The 21,499-nt window shown below is 51.5% G+C and overlaps 1 protein-coding gene across 2 annotated transcripts; it reads right to left on the bottom strand.

Moving 5' to 3' along the window:
• Window positions 1-150: 150 nt before the first annotated feature.
• Window positions 151-20,653, bottom strand: PKM (pyruvate kinase M1/2). Of its 2 annotated transcripts, XM_082061022.1 has the most exons (11): window positions 20,520-20,653; window positions 14,990-15,159; window positions 14,517-14,608; window positions 11,483-11,614; window positions 11,101-11,287; window positions 10,026-10,296; window positions 9,257-9,407; window positions 7,992-8,144; window positions 4,508-4,674; window positions 1,708-1,889; window positions 151-895 (listed from the first exon to the last, which is right to left on the bottom strand). In XM_082061022.1, the coding sequence occupies exons 2-11, from the start codon at window positions 15,138-15,140 to the stop codon at window positions 789-791; spliced, it is 1,593 nt and encodes a 530-aa protein (XP_081917148.1). In that variant the 5' UTR covers window positions 15,141-15,159; window positions 20,520-20,653; the 3' UTR covers window positions 151-788. The 2 variants fall into 2 exon arrangements, with proteins under 2 accessions (XP_081917148.1, XP_081917147.1); XM_082061021.1 differs by lacking the exons at window positions 4,508-4,674; window positions 20,520-20,653 and adding an exon at window positions 3,865-4,031.
• Window positions 20,654-21,499: the final 846 nt, after the last annotated feature.

Raw genomic sequence — 21,499 nt, 5'->3', positions numbered from 1 at the left:
CTGGATGTGACCCCGCCTCTTAAAGGGGCCGCGCAACTTTGCTGCGTGGCCGGAGGTCCGGGGGCGTCTCAGCCCCTGCGGGCTGGGATAGCAGCCCCGGGCCCCTTCCCGGAACACGACCCACCCCAAGGCAAGGAGCAGGGCAGGGCAGCAGGTGCTTCAGCTTCTCTTTATTGATGGAGAGTGGCAGGTGCTCACCCACCCCAGGGGCCCGGGAGTGCAGGGGAGCGGGAGGGCTCTGGGGGGGAAACGACTAACACGGAGACATGAGGCTGCAGGGAGTGCAGGACGCTCTTCACACGGAGCCAATACCCTTCTTCTGCCCCCACTCCCAAAAATAAACAGCTTAGAGGGGCCAAAGACACCTGGGATTTGGTCTGTGGGGGGTTCTGGCTGCACAGGACGGGGAAGGAAGGGGACAGGGGAACCACTGACCACACGTGGCCTCTGCCCTTCCCTATCACCCCAAAATAGGGCAGGGAAAGGGACATTTCACACCCTGAGGACAGTCACTAGGCTACGAGGAGTCTCAGCTGCACTGGGACTACACCGACTCCAACAGAGATGGGGGAGAACTTAAAAAAGAAAAAAATAACCTAAACACTTCAAGTATATTTTTCTTTTTTTAGTGATTTAAGGTCTCTTCCCCTGCTGCTGCTGCTGCGCTGGGTGGTGTTTAGCAACCTACATCCAGTCTAGGGCCAAGGGGAACATCGCAAGCGATGGCTGGTCTAAGGCAAGGGGAGGGGGCTGGGGGGAAGGGGACAGTGGCTGGTTGGAGTCAGCGCTCAGGGAACGGGCACCACGCGCATGGTGTTGGTGTAGCCGGAGCCGGGACGCCAGCCTGTCAGGACGATGACCAGGTCACCGGTCTTGAAGAACCCACGCGCTTTGCCTAGGAGAGAACAGAGAGAGGCGTCACCTCGCTGCAGGGGGGATGCAGCTTGTCACCCACTCTCATGGTTGATAGCAAGACCTTCTCCTTCTGCTGCCCACCCATTTGGGACACTTTGCTCCGCTTCGGGTTCCTCTGCAACACAGAGCTCACAATACCAGAGCTTTGGAGAAAGGAGCCACGTCACTCCAGGCTTCTCTTCTTTCAGGAGTGAGGAGCATCGTGGTTCAAGTGCTCATCACCTCATTGACCTCATGTTTATAAATATCTAAAGGGTGAGTGTCAGGAGGATGGAGCCAGGCTCTTCTCGGTGACAACCAGTGACAGGACAAGGGGCAATGGGTTCAAACGGGAACACAGGAGGTTCCACTTAAATATGAGAAGCAACTTGTTCCTGGTGAGGATGGCAGAGCCTGGCCCAGGCAGGTTGTGGAGTCTCCTTCTGTGCAGACATTCCAACCCGCCTGGACACCTTCCTGTGTAACCTCATCTGGGTGTTCCTGCTCCATGGGGGGATTGCACTGGATGAGCTTTCCAGGGCCCTTCCAACCCCTCACATTCTGGGATTCTGTGATCACGTTAAAACCAACCTGGTTTTCTGCTGGCAGCTATTTTAAGGTGGCCGTGACAAAGCCACCGTCCTACTTCCCCATTGGATGTGGCTGCGCTTATTCAACTGCTGTCCTCCCTTTCCCAACCGGATACCGTTACCACACAGGCAGCCGGTTCAGTTCCTCTCCCCATTCCCACCGACAGCCCCAAAAGCACATTCTGAGGTGCCACTGCGTCCCAGCAGACCATCCACCACTCACCAACATTCATGCCCAGGTTCACGCGGAGGTCCACGTCCTCCGCCCACGAGCTGTGGGCTGGATCTTTGCAGAGCACGGGGAAGATGCCGCGGTACAGGTGGGCCTGGCGGGCCGTCTGGTCGTTACGGGTCACAGCGATGATGGGAGCGCGTGGGCGGTACCGGGACACCAGGTGTGCGGACCTGGAAGGAAACGGGACACAACGTGAAGCACAAGCAGCACCAAGGTTTGTTTGTCACCATGGAGGGCTCCACAAAACCCCTGAAGGGACACCAAGGATGACCACAGGAGATGCTGGCAAGAGCCAAACTCTACCAACAGCTCAATGCGACTGGGCAGGCCACCACCAAAAGGGTGACGGTCCCCAACTCCAGTCTTGTGGAGAAAAATCACCTCATTTCCGAGTTCAGAAAGTGTCATCTGCGTGTTGTAGTCCTGAAAACAAGCCTTTATTTGTCCCCGTTGCTAGGTTAAGGTGGCGAGGTGCCATTTCTTCTGGCCTGTGCGAGCGAGCAGTCCTTGGCATCTCGCTGGGGTGGCCCTGCGAGGCCCCTCTGTTTTGAGGAGCTGCCGGTTGACGAGAAGGAGCCCACACCAGCCCGCACCGAGGAGGAAGCCATTTGCCACATTCGCCTGCTAAAGCTGGCGAATGGGCTGGTTCCTCTGCAAGCAAACACAACTGAGGCCAAAACATACTGGGAAGTTGGGCACGAAGTCCTTAAAATGCTGTAAAATAGCAAGCAGCATGCCCTGGGTGGGGACTACGGCTTCGCATCTGCAAATAAATGGAGATTAAAGCTGCAAAGCCGTGATTTTACAGCTCCACGAGCATGCTGCTATCTCCACTAGCTTTTGCAGCCTCATTTAGCGGAGCCAAGCTCAGCAATATTCAGATTTAACGACTGCTGCTTCAAGAAGGCAGTAGCAGTGTGCTGAAGCGCCCAAACACACGTGCCAGCTCTCAGACAATCCTTCCCGTGCTGTCCGAGAAGCCTCTTGGCTCCTCAAGGAGATCCAGGTACCTCGAGGCTGTAACAGAATCCACAGCTAAAAATATTCAAATATCAGAGTTCAAACCTCTTCAAAAAGGTCAAGGGTAAGACTGGAGCCTTTTACAAAGAAACATTAGAAGCACAAAGGTATCCAGAAACTCGGTGCTTATGGTCACTTCTCGTCTCTGCAGAAAGTGGCTGCTTGAAATCACTTTAAGCTGTAATTTAAGGATTCACTGATGGTCCAGTTCTTCAGGTAGACCGTGCCCAGCTCATATAATCACATTCTTGCTGCTGCACTACTTCTTTGGTCCGAATCCAGAGCAAGAAATTCAAATACTCTTCCAGAAAGCAGTCTGAGACTTATGGTCGGACGTGCTCTGCGGGCAGCCTAGTTCCTCCGGACGGCAAAGCTGATCAGCGAGGTTTCAGCTCCCTTTCCACAACTGGAAGAGCAAGTCTACTGCACAGAAATCCCAAAATATATAATTTCTAGCATATCTCACCTGCAGCCAAGGCACCGAGCTCACTCGGCTACTGGGTGCCTGCCAGGCGCCTGCCTGTTCAGCAAGATTAGTCGCAGGCAGGTGTACGGAAGCCCGTAGAAGAAAACTTGCAACGCTTCCAGTTTTCCTGTATCTAACAATTCCAGGCTAAGCAGCCCCCCAGGCTTAGGCAAGCAGGGCTGACGCCTGAAAAGTTCAGCAAGGGACCAATAGTTTGGATGCTGCTATGAAAAGCTGAGGCCTTAATTTAAAATTTAAAGAAGAAAAAGAAGTAGATTCTGCATCCACTGAGCTTCTGCCTCACTGTTAAATCGAGGATTTCTTGCCAAGAAGTTTAAATGGAAGCTGCACCACATATTTTTCCGCTTGGCTCTTGCAGGCAGCGCTGCTGGCAGAGGTGCCGCCGGGCTCGGCGCTGGTGCCACGTTGGCAGGGGCAGCCCGAGGAACGCGGAGGTGACGCGTGTGCAGATGTCTGAGCCGCCTGCCCATCTCCCGAGGAACCGGCACTGCAGGCAGGCGGCCGGGGCTCTCAGTCGCTGCTAAAGCCCGGACTTCACTCACAGCTCTGGTCTCTCAGAGCCACCTTTTTTTGCCGCGTCTCCTTCCCCCACCCTGTGACGAAGCGGGCTTGACCTGAAGGAACCTGTCACCTCCTACCTTCCAGACTTGGTGAGGACAATAATGGCCCCGCTGCAGCACTTGAAGGACGCTTCCACAGCGCCAACAGCAGCGGCCTCGGTGGGATCGCAGTTGAGGGAAGTCAGACGACGCAGCTCCTCAAACAATTGCCTGTGAAAGATGGCGGCTTCGGCCTCCCGGGCAATCTATAAGAGCAACATGCGTGCGGGAAGACAACACTCACGTCAGTCGCTCGGGGCCACGCAGGATAAGGCGAGGTGCTCTGTCAGCAAGGTGCCACAAATACCAACACAAATACCAACAGCTTTTGACACTGAGTTACCAATTAGCGAGCCCAAATTGAGTGCAACACACTGAGGTGATGGCAATAACATCCTCGTGGAGGAACCATTTGATTCTCAAGGTTTCTCTTTTGAATTGGTGGCACCCACTGAGTCACCTCGCCCTGCCGAGCCCACGCTCGGGTGACATTCATGCCAACTGCCAGGCACTCTCGCTCTGCTCCTGCCTACCTGCACTCCCTGCTGCAAGAGAGAAACTCAGCGGTTATGCAAGGCCGATACCGCAGCAACAAGCTGCTTGCTAAATATTTGCAGTGTTAGAACGGAGCGTGTTTTCACTCACGGAAAAAACTGGCACCAATCCCTTCTCTGAGCCCTACCTGCCGGACTCGCTCAGAACTATCAGGGCTCGAGCTAAGCACTTAAAAGAGGCCTCCACTGCGCCCGCTGCCATGGCATCGGCAGGGTCCCTGTGGTTAACATTGAGGCGCAAGATCTCTTCGAACAGCTGACGATGAAACATTGCGGCCTCAGCCTCACGAGCGATCTGCAGGCCCAAGTGAGAGGGGAGAAGGAGAGAAGAGGAAAGAAAAGGAAAAGATACACGAGAGTAACATGAGATCACGTTAATTTGCTTAATTGTCACAGTAAAAGGATCTGAAGCTCAGGCTGTGAAACTCTTTGGCCCTCAGGTTGTGAATTTGTTGATCGCAACTCATCCTAACATGCCACAGCTACACTGGCTGGTCCCCCAGCTGTTTAACCGGCGGGCCTGGTCACCAGGCAGCATTTCGGAGGTTACATTCTCGCTATATTTTGGAGCAGGCAAACACAGATTGATTTTCAAGGACCGCAGCAAGCCAGCTCAGGCCACGTTTTGTTGCTGCTAGTTATTATTTCCTTGAAAGACTCTCACGCCGCCCACGTGCCTCCAGTTCCTCAAGAGGTGATCCCTGCAGCTCCACGTTCCCCCTCTGTACTCTCCGAACGCCACACGGCACGGCTGGAAGCGTCTTCATGGAGCAAACGTGCAAACAGGGCACTTGCCATCTCCTCCCTGTGAAGAGGAGATGGGCTCTCCCCTAGCTTCATTAAGTTTAGTTTAACTTCAGAGCCAATAAAGATTTAACTTGAGAGCCAAAAAAGTTTCACCTCCAAGTGCTGTATCAACTTCTCTTTTGAGAAATAAATAGGAACAAGTCTCCCTTATAGGGTTGTCACAACATGGAGAGACGAGAGGTGTGGAGGCACAAATAAGGGCTTTGTGGTCAGGTTAAGCATTTGCAACAAGTTCAGTCATCGATTCATCCCAGTACACTGGGAATCACTTGCATTTGAAGACAAGTCTCACCTCGGAAGACTGCATCAGCCCTTGACAACCCGATAAAGGAGGCTTGCGGGGACTGGAAAAGCATGCAAAGGTTGATCATCTTTTTCAAGGACAACTTCATTCTGTTACTGCAGAAAGTGAGCAGCCACTACACAAAGCGTGAGGAGTTGATGTTTAAGCAGAGACTGAAGTGCACTTACAGTGAAAGCTTTGTAGTTAGACCCCTTCCAAATAAGCATTTTGCTGCTCTAGTGTTAGTGAATTATTTTCTGTGATGCTAGGAATTATCCCTCTTCCGCAGATATCAGTTTAAGCCAAAGTAGTTAAGTATCTTATGTCTAAAAATAAGAGGACACGTGTGACAGGCAGGAACAGTAGTCCAGTGCCAAGTCTGGTCCTAAAGCAGTTGGTTTTGTTACTGCTGGTTTTAACACTTGCTGTTAGATAAAAATGGGAATATTCACCTCAAAACACTTAGTGAAAAAGCAACAGCTGGGAGGCAGGCAGTTTATGTTTGGCTCTTGGTCCAAAGGCAGGCAGCTCTGCATAATGCGCAGAACAAACCCCAGTTTAAGGGAAGCCTGCAGTGGTAAGAGAATGAGCACACACACCGGCTTTGACAGTGGAAGGGCGCAGGGATTCTCAGCTCCACGTCACAGCTGGTTTTACTCACGGGGAAACAGCTAGAGGGTTTCAGTGGGTACGCAGGGAGAGGGGGGAGAAAGGAAAACACAGCAGCTACTTAAACCTTGGTCCTCTTAGACAGCATGGCCAGAGCAGGACTTGAAGACAACTGTGGGTCGTGGACTGGAACTGGAGAGAAGCCCATCCCCACAAGCAGGAAACAGCCTGCCCAATATTGGAAAGCTTGCTACTAAACTTGAGGCATGTAGAGTTGTCACAGAGGGAGACTCATTTCTATGAGGCCTGCTGGAAAGTGAAAGCACCGCAGAGTCCCAGCAGAGCTGCTGGGACAGACTGGGCAGAGACAGGAGATGTCTCTTAGAGGTGCAACAGCACCACAAAGAGCAGACACTGATGGTTCTCAGGACCACAGCCCACGTTTGCTGTCTGCACCTCACTACAGAGGGAGTTTACTTGCAACACTCCTGTAGCAGGACTGCATAAACAAATATGTAAACCCAAACCGATAGCAGTTTCAGGCTAGGGAACACATACAGGAGCCACTCTTTACCAAGGCCAAGTGTTCGCTCCCTGCTGTGACCGCCTGGCCACTTCAGCTGGAAATATTCACCTGCTCTGGCCACGCTGCAGGTTTTCAGACCATGGTTATTCAGGGTGTTCTTGATGGGCAAGGCTTCTCTTGACTAACACCATGAATTAGCTCAGATGAAAGATCCTGGAGGGGGACGTGCTCCTACCGTCACAGAGTTGGCACCTTGCTGCCAAGTTCCGTTAAATAAACTGGATTTATATTTACTCCTCTGCACCGAGGATTAAAGCCTTGGGTGTTTCTGGCAGAGTGAACATGACCACTCCTAGGTCGACAGGAAGCACGTGCAGCAGATCCGGAACTCAGGCTACAGGTACAACGCAAGAATTTATGCCAGAATGGAAACCCAGGTTTAAGTTTTGCTGCAGCAAGTTTCCAACTCTCAGTAGAAAGTCAACCCTCGTGGTTTAGGGGGTGAAAAACTGAGGAGGAACCATTTAGTTGCACCGTTAGTGTTCAGCTTGTAAACCACCAAGTCATATTTTACATTTGCCACGTGCAAAAAGCACCACTCCATATTGACCGTTATTGATTTACGTAATGCACTGCAAACACACACTAGCTGAGTCGATTCATCTATATAACCTGAACTGCAAATAAAACTGGTGAGAGTTATCAGTGCTGTGATTCACAGCACAGGTAACTGGGGAGAAGCAACACTTGTAGACACTTGGCATCGAGCTTTTTGTCAGCTGAAACATGAGCTGGGTGAACTTGAAGCAGAGCAGAGGCTTCTGGCAGTTCAGGCATGTAAAAATCTGGTGCTGTCAGTACTCGTGCAATAAACACCCCCCAACACCAAGCGCACCAGGTGCTGAATGCAACCGTGCTGTAAATCAGACTCACAAGCCTCCCCCCGCGCCCTCCCACGGAGGATTCGGCCGTTACCTTTCATTATCTAGAGATAAAGTGCTTAAGCAGCTCCTCAACCTTGGAGAAGCTGAAGGCATTTAAATATGCCAAAACAAATAGGGCATTTGGAGAAACTCATACCAAGGTAACAGCAAAATCCCCTTTACCCCAGTCCTAAACAAAAACTTATGAAAAACCTTAGATTTTTCAGAGCATTACAGAGGAGTTCTCAGCTCTGCCCTACAATAGTTTGGGTGCACAAAATGAGGTTTCAGGCCCATGGCAGGCAAAAGAAACACCCACAGCAGCAGCGTGAGCAAAGAAATCACCGCTTTGGACTGTACCAGACCCATTTAGATCTTCAGGTGCCTGGTTCAGATGGAAGATGCGGGGCAGCAGGTTATTTTTCACCTGCGGGACAGGCTCTCCGCCCCAGCAAAGTACTCACAGCGTGCTGCATGCGCACAGCCTCCAGCGGGTAGTCTCCCTTGGCTGTCTCTCCGGAGAGCATGATGCAGTCCGCTCCGTCCAGGACGGCGTTAGCAACGTCGCTGCCCTCGGCGCGGGTCGGGCGAGGCTTCTTGATCATGCTTTCCAACATCTGGAAGAGAACACATCCAAGGAAATCAAGATACTGCAGAAGGAACTGGCCTAAGGACCCTGGGAGTAGAGCTCTCCCGTAGACACAGGACAGAGAAGGGCTTGGTCCATAACCAGCTTCAAATTAAGGCATCTATCAGTGAGAAAAAACAACCTATTTTATATCCATTCTACATTTACTCCTTTTCCAGGGATATTTAACCCACACAACATCAAAGATATGGTATTCTGACTTCCACATTTAACTGCTCAGCACAGGGATTGGCCCAATGAACTTTGAGCTCTTCGCAGCAGAGGGTTGGTCTCTTCTCCCAAGTAGCAAGTGGTAGGACAAGACAAAATGGCCTCAAGTTGCGCCAGGGAGGTTAGATTGGATATTGGAAAATCTTCACAGAAAGGATTGTCAGGCATTGAACAGGCTGCCCAGGGCAGTGCTGGAGTCACCATCCCTGGAGGGGTTTAAAAGGCATTTAGACGAGGTTCTCAGGGACATGGTTTAGTGCTAGAGTTGGGTTATGGTTGGACTCGACAATCCTGAGGGTGTCTTCCAATTGAAACATTTTTATGATTGCTTTAGACGTCTTTACAGAAAGGCATCTTACAGAAAGCTCAAATCCAGCCACATTTTTCCAAATTAGCATTGAGGGGTTTGTTTTTTCATCCTGAAATAGATAAACAGAAAGCTCTGCACCAACTCAAGTCACCAGCATCCAAGATTTCAGATTTTTTTGTATAATAGGTATAGGCTAGTTCTTTCTGATGCTGCAGTGTGGGTACATCTTGCAAGACACTTGGGAACCTCTTCTCTGTTAGACACAGATGTGCTGGTACAGGGTGCCAAAGCATGTTTATTTTTTTCCCCAGAATTTAGTTGGCCCAAAAGGCACATACTGCATGAAGTTTTTAGAAATAAAACCTTCAGCAGCCACACAAGAGGGCCTGTAACCCTACAGGGGAAGATCCCAAACACATCTTTAAAGAAGTGCTTCAAAATGAGCAATTCAGCCATGAGCAAAATGTCTTAGCTCTTGGCATCTCGCTCTTTAACAACCACTGGTGACAGCTACTGATGTTCAGCCCCTGCCAGACAAGCCAGCACTGTGTTTCCAGTACCTGTGTGGCACAGATGATGGGTTTGCCAGCCCTGTTGCAACGCCCGATCATCATCTTCTGGGCGAGGAAGACTTTTTCAGCGGGGATCTCGATTCCCAGGTCACCACGGGCCACCATGATGCCATCACTGGCCTCCATGATCTCATCAAACCTGAGAGCAAGAGAAGAGGTTTGTTACCCAGTTTGCTCTGCAAAGCACCTTCCTGTTTGTTCTGTGCCCCCCCAAAAAAGGGAGCATCACCAGGGCATGATACACAGCTACGCTGACAGCACACAGTCTTTCCATGCCCCATTTCAGTATCCAGCAACGCCAAGGCAGGAAGAAACAAAACCTAAAACCAAGTCACAGCATATGTAAAGTGCTATTTTATAAAGCTTTCTAAAGCTATAAAGAGACAGACTGATGGGAGCGTCAGCTGATCCAAGATCTTTTCACCTGATAGTTTGTCACAGATGTGGTGATAAAAATTTACACTCGCTATAAAAAAATACTGCAGATTTCTTCAGAGATAGAGGGAGATGGTGACACTGTCCTCAGGAGCTCAGGGCACATGACAGTTACACAACCCACGGCTCGTACTGCAGCTACATCAAGTCTCCTGCATGTGGTATTAAGTGACAGCCTGCACTGCTGCTCTGTTACTCCGACTAGTGGGTTTGCTGCTGCTGGCAAGCCAGAGAGCAGGAGTCCTGACTACAGCGTGAAGAGGTTTTGTTCTGCTGTTGACACAGGGTGACAAATGCCAAGTGCCACCTGCACACAGCTCACCTGCGCACACCCTCGTGGTTCTCGATCTTGCTGATGATCTTGATGTTCTTTCCCTTTTCCCCTAAGACCTTCCTGACAGCATGGACATCGGCAGCTTTGCGGATGAAGGAAGCAAACACCATATCCACGTTCTGCTCCACACCGAATTTTAGGTCCTGAATGTCCTTTTCGGAGACCGCGGGCAGATCGACCGCGGCGCCAGGCAGGTTCACTCCCTTCTTGCTGCCAAGCATGCCACCGTTTTCAATCTCTGTCATGACGTAGTCCTTGCCTGAAACAGATGCGTTCCCACAGTCAGTGTTTACCGGTAATCTCCCCCCGCCAGCTCCCACACCGCCTCCCTGCCTGAGAACCGTCCTGCCAACCCCACGGCACGCGATAACAGCACATCGCTGCTCTCTTCAGCAGATTTATGCAACGCACAAGGTTGCGATATACCCGTGGGAACACAATGGACCTGTTTAAAACCACATCTACACTGGTCTTGAAGAAGATGCCATTTGTTCTGCATGGGAGGTTGCGACCGTCTCCCCCAAAAAAGCTACTGGGTTGCACTTCTGTACACAGGAGCCTTGTAAGAGCAACCTGAGCACCCCAAAAGCCTCATCTCCATCTCCCTACATGCTCTGGGACCAGAGACAATACCTTGAGGCTAGAGCAGTTTAGGCAACACCATAAAGGAAGTATTGTTGAGCTAACCTTGCTCCTACATTACCAGTTGCAGCTAGTTCTGCCTCTAACCACAAAAGTCAAGGTTTATGCTGTCCAACTAGTTAAATCCTGTATGAAAAGCATGAATCAGCTAAACATGCTTTGATCACAAGCACTGTGATGTCCCTACCACACATTCACCTTTGAAGAGGGGTTTTAGATTAGTGTAGTGAAACCCAGTTAGTTTCTGGAAACTTGCTAAGCGTGGAGAAAGTTTTGCTCCAAGTCTCACTGCAGCATGAACCACCACGTACTTCTTTCTTTAATACACGGCTGAAAGCTAAAAAACTTACTGGAGGGAAAGCAGAAGTATGTTCTGAGGAAAAAAAAACAAACAGGCACAGCTAGAACAGTTGTTACACACCTTTCTCCTTAACCAGCAAGGAAATCAGACCGTCATCCACGTAGATTTTGCTGCCAACATCTATAACCTTGATGAGATTCTTGTAGTCCACCCACAGCACATTCTCATCGCAATTCTCCATGAAGGCATCATCCAGGGTCACTTTGAGCTGTGCACCCTTCTTGAGCTCCACTTCTGCTGTGCCACTCTGCAGGTCAAAACATGCGTTTCAGCAAAACCAGTAAAAACCAGCACACAACCACCTCCCAGCCTGCAGTACTTTGTCCCAATTTTTGTTTGTTGGTTTATTACCTTGGTAGATTTTTTGTTTGGAAAGGCCACAGACATAACACAATATCTAGTGTTTTATGCTGAAAAAAGAGGAGGGGAAAGAGCAACTTACTCCCTTAATGAGTCCAGTTCTGATTTCAGGTCCCTTGGTATCGAGTGCAATAGCCACAGGTCTGTAGGTGATGGGATCAGAGGCAAAGCTCTCTGTAGCTTCTCGCACGTTCTTGATTGTGCCCTCATGATACTGGCAAAGAATTAAAAATAAAAGATGTAAATATTCAGACCGTTTCTATTCTACCGGTTATAAGGTCACCACACAGCCCAAACACTGCCCTCGCTGCCAGCTCTGCTCTCACATGATGCTCAGTTTCAGTTCTAGCTTGAGAATTTTATTCAGGCTGAGCTTCCAGTGAAGCAGAGTGTGAGGATACAAAGGCTGCCCCCACGTGAAAGTGGAGTCCGGCTGTTCTCTGGCTCTGCTTTTGGTGCCCCCCATTCCAGACCCAGCAGGACAACTCCAGGACGCAGCCCAGGTGCTCGGTCAAAGTGATTTTCCATCAGGACATGCACCTGCTGTTTGGAGATGGCTCAGCGATCAATGAGCCTTGAGGAAGAACGTTTCTGAAAGCTTCGCTCAACATCCACCCGCCTGTTCTGCATGGCAGAACATGGGCAGTGCTGGCAGCTGGACCATTCTGTGCGTGGTAAGACTCCTGAACGCCAGGAAAATGCCACAGCTCAGTGACTGCCCCACACGGCTGCCCTCCTCAGGAGGATGCCATCCCATGCACTGTCAATTCCCACACAGACTTCCAGCCTCACCCCTCTTATCAGCCCCACAGGCGAGCAAACAAGCTTTTTATAACTCTTTGGCTTAAATCTCCCGTAAAGATAAAAGATTTGCTAAGAGGACATTATCTATCGAAGTATTTACATTCTCTTTCAAGAGCCAAAGCGATCGCGGAGTTCAAGATTCCACCTGGCTTCCAAACTTTCACGTGTACAAGAGCATTTTGCTAACACTGCCAGTTTCAGCACAGGCAGTTCTGGAGGGAAATTCCCATCCCAAGTACCTCAAAAAGAGCTTCAGATGACCGGCAGATCAGTTGACTTTACTTGCTTAAACAACATCAAGAGATAACCTTGACTGCAAGTTGTGTAACACTTGGCAGAGTTTTGCAGATAAGAAATACCCTTTCCCCTCTCTGTGCCACAGACGGTGTTTGACCCGATTCACCTGGAAACGCACCCGTCTGCCTCGACACGAGCCCCACACGCCGGCTTTTCAGTATCACGAGGACGATAACCCAGAGCCAGAAAGGTGGGGCCGGAAAAAGCCGTGCTAAGGTTTACGTGCATGCCCTTGGCCAGAGATAAACCACAACTACTAACTCTTTAGAGCAGGAAAAAAGTTGAGACTGAGAAGACCCAACCCTTCCACGCAATGCAGCCTAAATGGATGCAGTACAGAAAACATGCCTGAACGGTGCTGTGACGTCTATCTGGTCCCAGTCATCTGGAATTTTTCCTTTTTAGTTTGATACTGATGACTAACCGGCTCCTAGGGCGTCCAACTTCCTGAAGAGTTACGCATGCAGAACAGGAATGCAGATAGAGCTGGATGTAAAAGCCATTTTTTTTTCTACATAAAAGGGTTGCAACCAGGTGCTAGAGCATCTCTGTTAAAGTTGAAGCCCTGCTGAACACTTTAGGGTGGACGCAAGAACCAAAATGCTCACAAGTGAAAACCCTTTAGGGCTTCACTGGAAAGTGGAGTGATTTGGAGGAAGCAGGAGGGGACTGAGACTTAAGACTGGCTCCAGCTGGCAGGCAGGCTCAACAGGACACGACAGCAAGGCCAGACTCTGCTGTAAGCCAACCTCATCGGTACAAATGTGCAATTAGACCTCACCCAAAGCAGAAAGCCACAGTCCCTGTCCTCAGCCCCCGCTAACAAGCACACAAACCACAGCAGCGGTTCCGCTGGGCAGTAACGGTGTGAAAATTCCCAGTTTCAGGCCTGGCCACCAACTAACTCCCTGCTCAGCCACCCGGCTGCAGGATTTGATGACTGAGGGGCAGAGTTATTCCACACTACCCTTTTTTCAGGCAGGCTTTGCTGCCTGCAGCCTTTGCACCAACACTACCCTGGGGTGTTTAGTCAAGGTCTGACAGTTTTGCACAGCTAAGCATCAGACCTTTCGATTTTGACAGTGCCCCGTGGCCTTTAAAGGCCACGAGGGTGAAAGGCCAAGCTGTTACACAGCACAAGGCTCACGGTTCAGCAAGTAAAGCCACCTACAGCTGCTACTGGCTACCGGCTGACATTCTGAGAGCTGAAGGGCAGCCAGGGTAAAAAAAAATTCAGCGGAAAGGCTCAGCATGGCATTCTAGGCAACCTGGAACTGGATCCTCAGCTCCTCCCGTACCGCTGAGGATCTCATCTATTTATATCAACGAAGGCTTGTCTGCCATGGGCAGTCTTGATTTCTTTTGACCTTAGTTTTCTAAGCTCACCACACCAGCTCCCAAGTACCATGGTGCTAACCTCATGGCTGCCAGGAACGTGGCTGGTTTGCCGAGCAAACCCAGGAGTCCAATTATTTCACCTATGAGTGGAAATTACATCAAATCCCTAACAGTTTTCGTTTAAGACAAGGTTATTCATTGATCGCCTGCTTGCAAAACCTCCAGCAATAAAACAAAGCGAGACGACCACCTGATAGCGTGTACTCCTGCAGAGGTGCACAGCAGGGACAAACGCTCCCGGCTGCTGCTGTGAACTGCAAAGTGGCAGCTTTGTACCACAAACAGTAGGACAGGAGGAAGAACTGAAGGATTTCATGGCGAGCAGTTGGCACGCGAGGGTCAAATACCAGTTACCTGGCTGCCTGGTACAGAAAAGGGTGTGGAACCTACTGGAACCGCTTTCAAAATGGCTCAGAAAGGGCATGTAAATGTTATCAGCAATTACACAGGATCAGTATGTACAACTGGCACACTTTCCCCAAAAGCAGAGCTAAGTTTTGCCTTCCCAAGCCAAGGCTGGTCTGGAGTAAGCTGGGTTTCCCTCCTCCATGAGAGGAAGGGTCAGACGACACACACAAGGCCCAGTGGGGCCATATCAGTTCAGATCACACCCTTACCTCGTGGGTGCCGTGAGAGAAGTTGAGGCGGGCAACATTCATGCCAGATTTAATCATTTCCTTCAGCTTGTCCACTGAGCGGGAGGCTGGGCCTAGAAGGAGGAAATAGTTTGAATAATAACTTTGTAAAAATAATGAGATAACTCACACGGGCCAGGCTGTTTCATGTGGAAAAGGTATAATGGATACAGACTTGCTCAGCACTGAAGCAGGTTATCTTTATGGTAGCAGAGACTGTTTTAACTTGCCTTGAGGACCACAGCAGAACCTGACCAGTTCTGCTTTCCCCAGCTACCAGATTCACTCCCAGCAATAACACTGGTTAGACAGACATGGGAAAGCCGCATTCTCTCACCACACAAGTTCAGCCCTGGCAAGGGATGAAAGCTGAAGCCTTCCCACAATTTCCCTAACAAGTTTCACCAACACAGGCATTCATAGCTGTGATTCTCTCCTATCTAGGAATCGCCTACCGATGGTGCAGATGATTCCGGTGTTTCTCGCAATGGTTGGCTCCGAGTCAATGTCCAGGCGGCACATGTGCTCCAGGAAGGTGTCGGCCATGGCAGCGTGCAGCTGCTGGGTCTGGATGAAAGCCGTCCCTGCATCGTGATGCTTCGACATTGTTGCTGGAATCCTGTGTCTACAAGAGAAGAAAAGCAGTGCCGGGTTTAGGAATCACCCAAACCTGCTCATCGAGGAGAGACACCAACACACCCACATGATGAATATGGAGGTAACAAGAAAGCTGCTACTGGGTCAAACTACCTTTATGTTCCTACTTGAGAAGTCTTAGATACAGGCAAGACATTTCTATTTCCATGTCATCCCCCACGGACGCCACCCAAAGCTCACCTGCCTTCTATGCAGATGTTCCCTTCATAGCTTCTCTTCATTGCCAGTCTTCCCCTGGAGCTACACAACGCAACAAAATTCAAGCACTTGAGTGCGCAGGCAGAGATTCTGCCTCCTCCCTCCCAGCTCTCCGCTCATTTCTCCTACAGGCCTCGGCTGCATTTCCCATCGCAACCGGGGAGCGGGGCAGCTCGGTGCCAGCGCGACTGCAGACGCGCTCTTACGTGGGCAATCTCCTGCCGAGAAGCACCTAATCACAGCAAAGTCTGCCTAAGCTTAAAACCCATCCTCTAAGCCTGTACAAGCAAGTAGGCTTGAGTTGATTACACGCAACACCTTGGCAGAGAGCATGTGAAAGACTGAAGGCTTCTTTAAAATGTTCAAGGCCCCTCTTCAAAGCAAAGACAATGTAGGTCTAATCCCATTCCCCCTCACCCAGGGCAGCAGAAAACCACCACGAGGTTTCAGACTGGTTATTTTTTCAAAATTGGGATGAAAACAAAACCTCTCAGAATTCAGGCTGCTTGCCTCTACAGGACTAGAGCATCCCCACAATGAAAGGAACAGCCCAGATCCTAAGAGTAAGCTGAACTGCAGCTTAACAGTAAGCTGAACTGCAGCTTAACCGCCCGCTGGGATGGGAGGACACCCATTTCCCAGCAGCACCGCTGCCCCCAGGCATTTCTAATCACACACCTCAGGCTGTTCTGGAGTAGCAGTGGTGGCTAAAAGCTGTTTGTCCTCTTCAACCTGCCCAGACTAGATTGCTGGTGCTTAAAAAGCCTCCAGTATAAGAGTGATGCAAGGTGGCTACCAGCACAGCAGATCACTAGTCAAGTTTCAGTGGTTTGACTCCAAAATTCATCCCCTGGGCACGCCGGGGATATTCAAAGCAGGCTGCTCTTGCAACAGAAGCTGCCTTTGCCTATAGGATATATACCTTTAGTGTGGCACTGGTAGAAACACAGGTTGCTGCTCAGCTAAATGCAGGGATAGAGCAAGGGTTTAGTTCTGCCTGCCCCCAGCAGACAAAAATACCCCTAATAAATCACAAAACGGTGCTAGCTGTGCACACCAGCGTTGAACCAGAGGCGCTAATAAACCCAAAAGCTCTGTTGAAGCTGTCAGGGGTGACCAGAAGGAAGCTGCGCCCCTAAGAAACAGGCAGGGAGATGCGCCTGCCCGCTGCCGCAGAGGCTCCCTCGCCCGATGCTCCTCCCTTTGCTCCGCAGCCCTTCCCCACGTACGTGCAGATCGTGCGGATCCTCTGGCGGGCGGCCCTGACTCACCATCGCCTCGCTCCCATGCGGCAGAAAGGAGTCAGGCCAGCGAAAAACCATAATTTGTCCTGGCAAAGCCTCCTTCCCCTCAGCCCCGCCAGAAGCTGCTGATTCACCACAGTCAGTACAAGAAAGTCTGCCCACATAAAAAGCCCGACAAAGTCCCATTATTATAGGAAAACTCGCTGGTTAGACCTGAAACATTGTATTTTGGCCCTCTAACACTTGCTGCTGCATCTTCCGACACCTGCGGAGCGGTGCCGGCTTCTCTAGATGCCCATGCCAAAAGAAATAACATAAGCCTTTGCTGGGAAATTGCCTCCACACCAACACGGGCGAGCGGGTCTGTGCAGTTTCTGGGAATGAGATGGAATAAGAAACAACACGATCTCGAGACAGAAACTGCATCCAGAGCATGACCTGGAAGATTTTAAAAACAGGCAGTCGAGTTCTCCCTTTCTATCTCACAGAAACCCCCTACCCACTCAAGTCATTTGTGAATATAATTTTAAAGCCCCTAAAGCCTTTATAAATATATATAGAGAAAGGAAAATTCAGTTCTGAGTCACAAGCCCCCTTCATCAGATTTTCCAGCAGTTCAATGAGCTCAGAAAAATTAACCAGACACTGTGACCTTGTCCAGGAGCAAGAGCAGAAACGCAGCAGCCTAAAAGTATCCCAAACACCCATCTGCCCGCAGCGGCGTGCCCCGCTACCAACAGCTTGCTTTTTTATACCTCGTCCTGCCTCACATTACCATGTATTTACAAAGCACCCACTGAATTCTGCTGGAAAGAGCAGTCTTATAAATATAACGGGAATGTTTGGCATTTCCCACTAATCCAGACTTGGGGTTTTTTTATTTAAATCAAAGCAGCAAGGACTTCAAGGACAGCTGAAGACACTGTCTGGGCTGAGGGAGGAATGGGGGAAGCAATACGCTACAAAGCACTGAATAAATCCAAATTCCTTCCTCAATAATAATTAAATCCCCAAGTTTATTAGTCGGGCTGCCTGTGCTTCAGGCAGGACACCCTGAAGATGTCTGCTATCTCCATGGCTCTTGAATATTCTAGAAAGAGCTGTTGGAGGTCAGGACGAACGGTTTGGCAGTAGTGAGGTGACTAACCCCAGCCAGCTCATCCTGCGGTCGGCTCAGAGAAGCTCTAAATCCTCAACACCTCCGGACCTGCCCCTGGGGAGGGAGAAAGGAGAGGAGACAGTGGCAACCCCCACCCCAGTGACAAAGGGTGACAAAGGGAAGTGGAAACTGCAGCACAAAGGCCTAGCAGGGACTGTCCCCAGGCAGGACCAGTTTTAACCATCGCTGCGCCAGACAAAGATGTTTTACTACCTGTGAAAGTTGCAGGCTGGTTTTACTAGCTCTGCATGGGTCAGCCCCGCTTACACAACCCTGCTGATGCTGCAGAAGAAGGCTGCTCGTGCCCAGAGGCAGAAATGGTTTGAGTTAGCAGTTACATTTGAGAAGGGCAGGGTTATGAAACCAGGCAGGCCTTCAGATTCCCAAAAAAAAAAAAAAAAAAAAAAAATCAGCTTTGCTTGTTCCAGAACCTAAAGGCACTCAACAAGAAAACAATCTAGCTCTGCAGCAAAGCAGGCTTTTAACACAACCTGTTAAGCTCTTTTCCAGAGAGGGAGGACACAACATCCTGCCCTTGGTGGCTGCTGCAGGAGGTGGCATCGTGCCGTTATATAAGGACAAGATGGCCACCCCAAAATGCCAGCCCTTTTCTGCACCGCTGGACGCGACCCAGGAGCCATCACCTGCTCCAGGCTGGCGCATGCTCTCCCCAGCAGCTCCGCAACACAGATACCTCTCCGCTTTTACAGCGAATGAGTTCTGAGGGCCGGGAAGGTCAGGTCAGCCGGCACAGCGCTGGGCAACATCAGCACTTCTGCTGTGTGCAGAGGAATTAGCCAAGTCTGCCCTACCCAGAGGCTTAAAAAAAATAAAGTGAGTTGAGGTGACAAGCAGCAGATATCTGGCGACAAGAAAGACTTATCTGGAGGGTATTTGCCGTGCAGGCACACCTACTGACTTAACCTTGCAGTGTGTTGCTCTGACAGAGGACAAGGAGCTTTTCACCTTGGCCCCGCACCAGAAACCACCCAGCTGCCTTCAAGGAAACTGTAAAAAAAAAAAAATATCTTTTTTTTTTGCATTATTAAACAAAGTTGGTTTGTTTGATCGGTTTTTACATTTAAATATAACTCTAGGTGAAGTGTAAATCCTTCTGCTGCAGCCCCAGGATGGAGATGAGCTGCGCGCCCAGCTGTGGGTGGCAGCCACAAGGTACTGCAGCCCCATTCTCTACGTGCCACCTATCACCATCTTCCCCCGCAGGAGATAAAGGACCAACACGTGGTCCGGCAGGCCTGGGAAACGCTTTGTTTGCCTTAAATTTAATTATCAGCTCAGCGTGCAGAAAGAGAATTAACGCCGGTGTTAGATCACCCCAGCTAAGGCAAATAAACTCAGGTTTTCCTAAGATTTACAGCTTTGGGTGGATAAAGAAGTAGGGAGTCAAGAAAAAGGCAGGCTGCTCAGGCGAGGGGCTCGGAGGCAGCGCCGTGGTCTCTGTGAGCTCATTACCCAGCGAAAGTGAAGTTTCTCGGAAGCGTTTCGCAGATTGAAGTCCCCACTCCCAACACGTGGCCGGCAGCGGAGCTTCCTGCCTCGGTAATAAGGCTTCAATTAGCGCAGGGACGGCGTGGAAACGAGCTGGCATCAGCACGACCCACGAGGCCACCCAAAATCTAACTCCTCTAAACTAGCCTAAATTTTGCTTTATCAAGGTCAGGCATAAGATTATGTGCTTGGGACTGATTTCTTTTTTTTTTTAATTTAGCACTCCTGGTTGCACAAGCTCTCAAGTTTTCCTGGAGGTAACTGGGCAACCAAAAAAACCTCTTTGTCATCCCATCTTCAGGCCAAGGCAAATCACGACAAGCGGCAGCCCCTTCACAGGAGCAGCAGGTAGCCAGAAAGTTAAGGCATTAACACCACAAAAACCTCTGCGAAACACTGATTTCTGTCAACCTGGGCCCCCCCCCGATAACCGGTTCCCTTATCAGAACAAAGCAGGTTTTTAGAGATCGCCGTCTACTTTTATGAATCTGAGGAGGCAGCCGAGAGGTTGCCATTGTCCGCCGACAAAAGCGCCATTCATGTCCCTGCAAAAAGGCTTTAAACACGTTTCAGAGGTTTCCGCAGTTCAAGGGACCGTCCAAATCGATGGGACGTGCCCAGGCAGGCGTTAATTACGGGAGATAATTAATTCAGAAGGGGCCTTCTCTTCCGAGGGAGGGCAGACTAAAGAGGCTGCAGCATCACTGGTGAGCTCAGTCAGCCGTGGGCTGATTTAAGCCGTTCCGAGCATCGCGGTGGCCGGACGGCAGCGCAGCCGCTTTGGGGAAGAGCGAGGGGGGGGCCGGCAAAGCGCTTCGCTCCGGCTGCATCTGACTCAGCCTCCCAGCACACTCCGGTGCAGCCCCAGCCACCAGGAAGCCGGGCGACATGTTGCAACCCGGGCCCTGCGCTCCGTTTTACCGCATCCCGCCCGCCCCCGTTTCCCTCAGCGGTACCTCAAGGACCGATCCCCCCATCCCCAAATCCCGGCTCCCCCTGAGGACGCGGCCGCGGGCGGGACGGCGCCCACCACGTGCTCGCGGACCCCCACCTTCCCAGGGGGCACCGCGGCCGCGCGCGCCCCCACGGCCCCCTCAACCGCCGCCTGAGGGGAGACCCTCACCCGGCGGCGGGAACGGGGATGAGGATGGCAGTGGTGGGAACGGGGGTGTCGGGTACCGCTGCTCGCTCGCCGCTGAGCACTCAGGCCGCCGTTACCTGCTATCGCCGCCCGGCCTCTCCCCACACACGTTCTCTCCGAGAGCCGCCGCTCTTCTGCGTGCCGGCCCGCTGCCCCGCCAAGGTGATCCCGGCCGCAGCACCGCCCCGCGGATCCCTCCGCGCCCCCTCCCCACCCCGAGAGGAGGCGGGGCGCCGGGACTCCTTTCTCCGGCGGACGCACAGCGCGCGGGAGGGAAGCGCTGCGCTACCGTACACGCCCAGGCAGCCAATGAGGTGGCGGCGCAAGGAGCACGCACGCAGCGGAGCGGCCGCTGCCTTAAAGGAGCCGCGCCCCGCCGCTCTTAAAGGCGCCGCGGCTCGTCCCGCCTGTCTTAAAGGGTTCGCGCCCCCCACAATTCACATCGCGCTGGTGGATCCCAAGGGCGGGGGTCAGGCCTGTCACACCGGGGTGGGTGGCAGTGCTGGGCGATTTGGATGATGTTAGGTTCTGAGCCTCTGATTGACCCCCCCGCGATACTGGGGACACTGGGGACACAACGTGGGTGCTCTGCAGCGGGACCGTGGGGACAGCAAGCTGGGAGCATGGGCGCACCAGGCTGGAGGTGCTGGGGACACTGGGGATCTAGTGATGGGACCCTGGGGACATTGTGTCAGCTGTGGGGACCCAACACGGGCGTCCTGTGCCAGGGCCAGGGGGAGCCTGTGCTGGGGACATTGGGGACCCTGTGCTGGGGACACTGGGGGTTTGTGCTCGGGATACTGGGGACCCTGTCCCAGGACCATGGGGACCTTTTGCTGGGGACATTGGGGACCCTGTGCTGGGGACACTGGGGGTTTGTGCTCGGGATACTGGGGACCCTGTCCCAGGACCATGGGGACCTTTTGCTGGGGACATGGGGGACCCACTGTGGCTGCTCTGCCCGGGGAACATGGTGACACTGGGGACACATCATTGACACAGTGACCTGCCACACAGACCCTATCCTGGGTGATGGGGACACCGGGCCAGCCATGTG

Source organism: Streptopelia decaocto (genome assembly GCF_964273445.1).
Source record: "Streptopelia decaocto genome assembly, chromosome: 9".
Classification (NCBI taxonomy): Eukaryota; Metazoa; Chordata; class Aves; order Columbiformes; family Columbidae; genus Streptopelia; species Streptopelia decaocto.
Note: the sequence above shows the minus strand (reverse complement) of the source record. Positions and strands in the feature narration are given on the sequence as shown.

Excerpts from the sequence above, each read along its gene's own strand:
- PKM (XM_082061022.1), bottom strand. The coding sequence starts at position 15,140 with ATGTCGAAGCATCACGATGCAGGGACGGCTTTCATCCAGACCCAGCAG. Across the intron at positions 9,408-10,025 it reads AACCACGAGGGTGTGCGCAG|GTTTGATGAGATCATGGAGG; the intron begins GTGAGCTGTGTG and ends TCTTGCTCTCAG. Across the intron at positions 4,675-7,991 it reads CTGTGCGCATGCAGCACGCT|ATCGCTCGTGAGGCTGAGGC; the intron begins GTGAGTACTTTG and ends TTGGGCCTGCAG.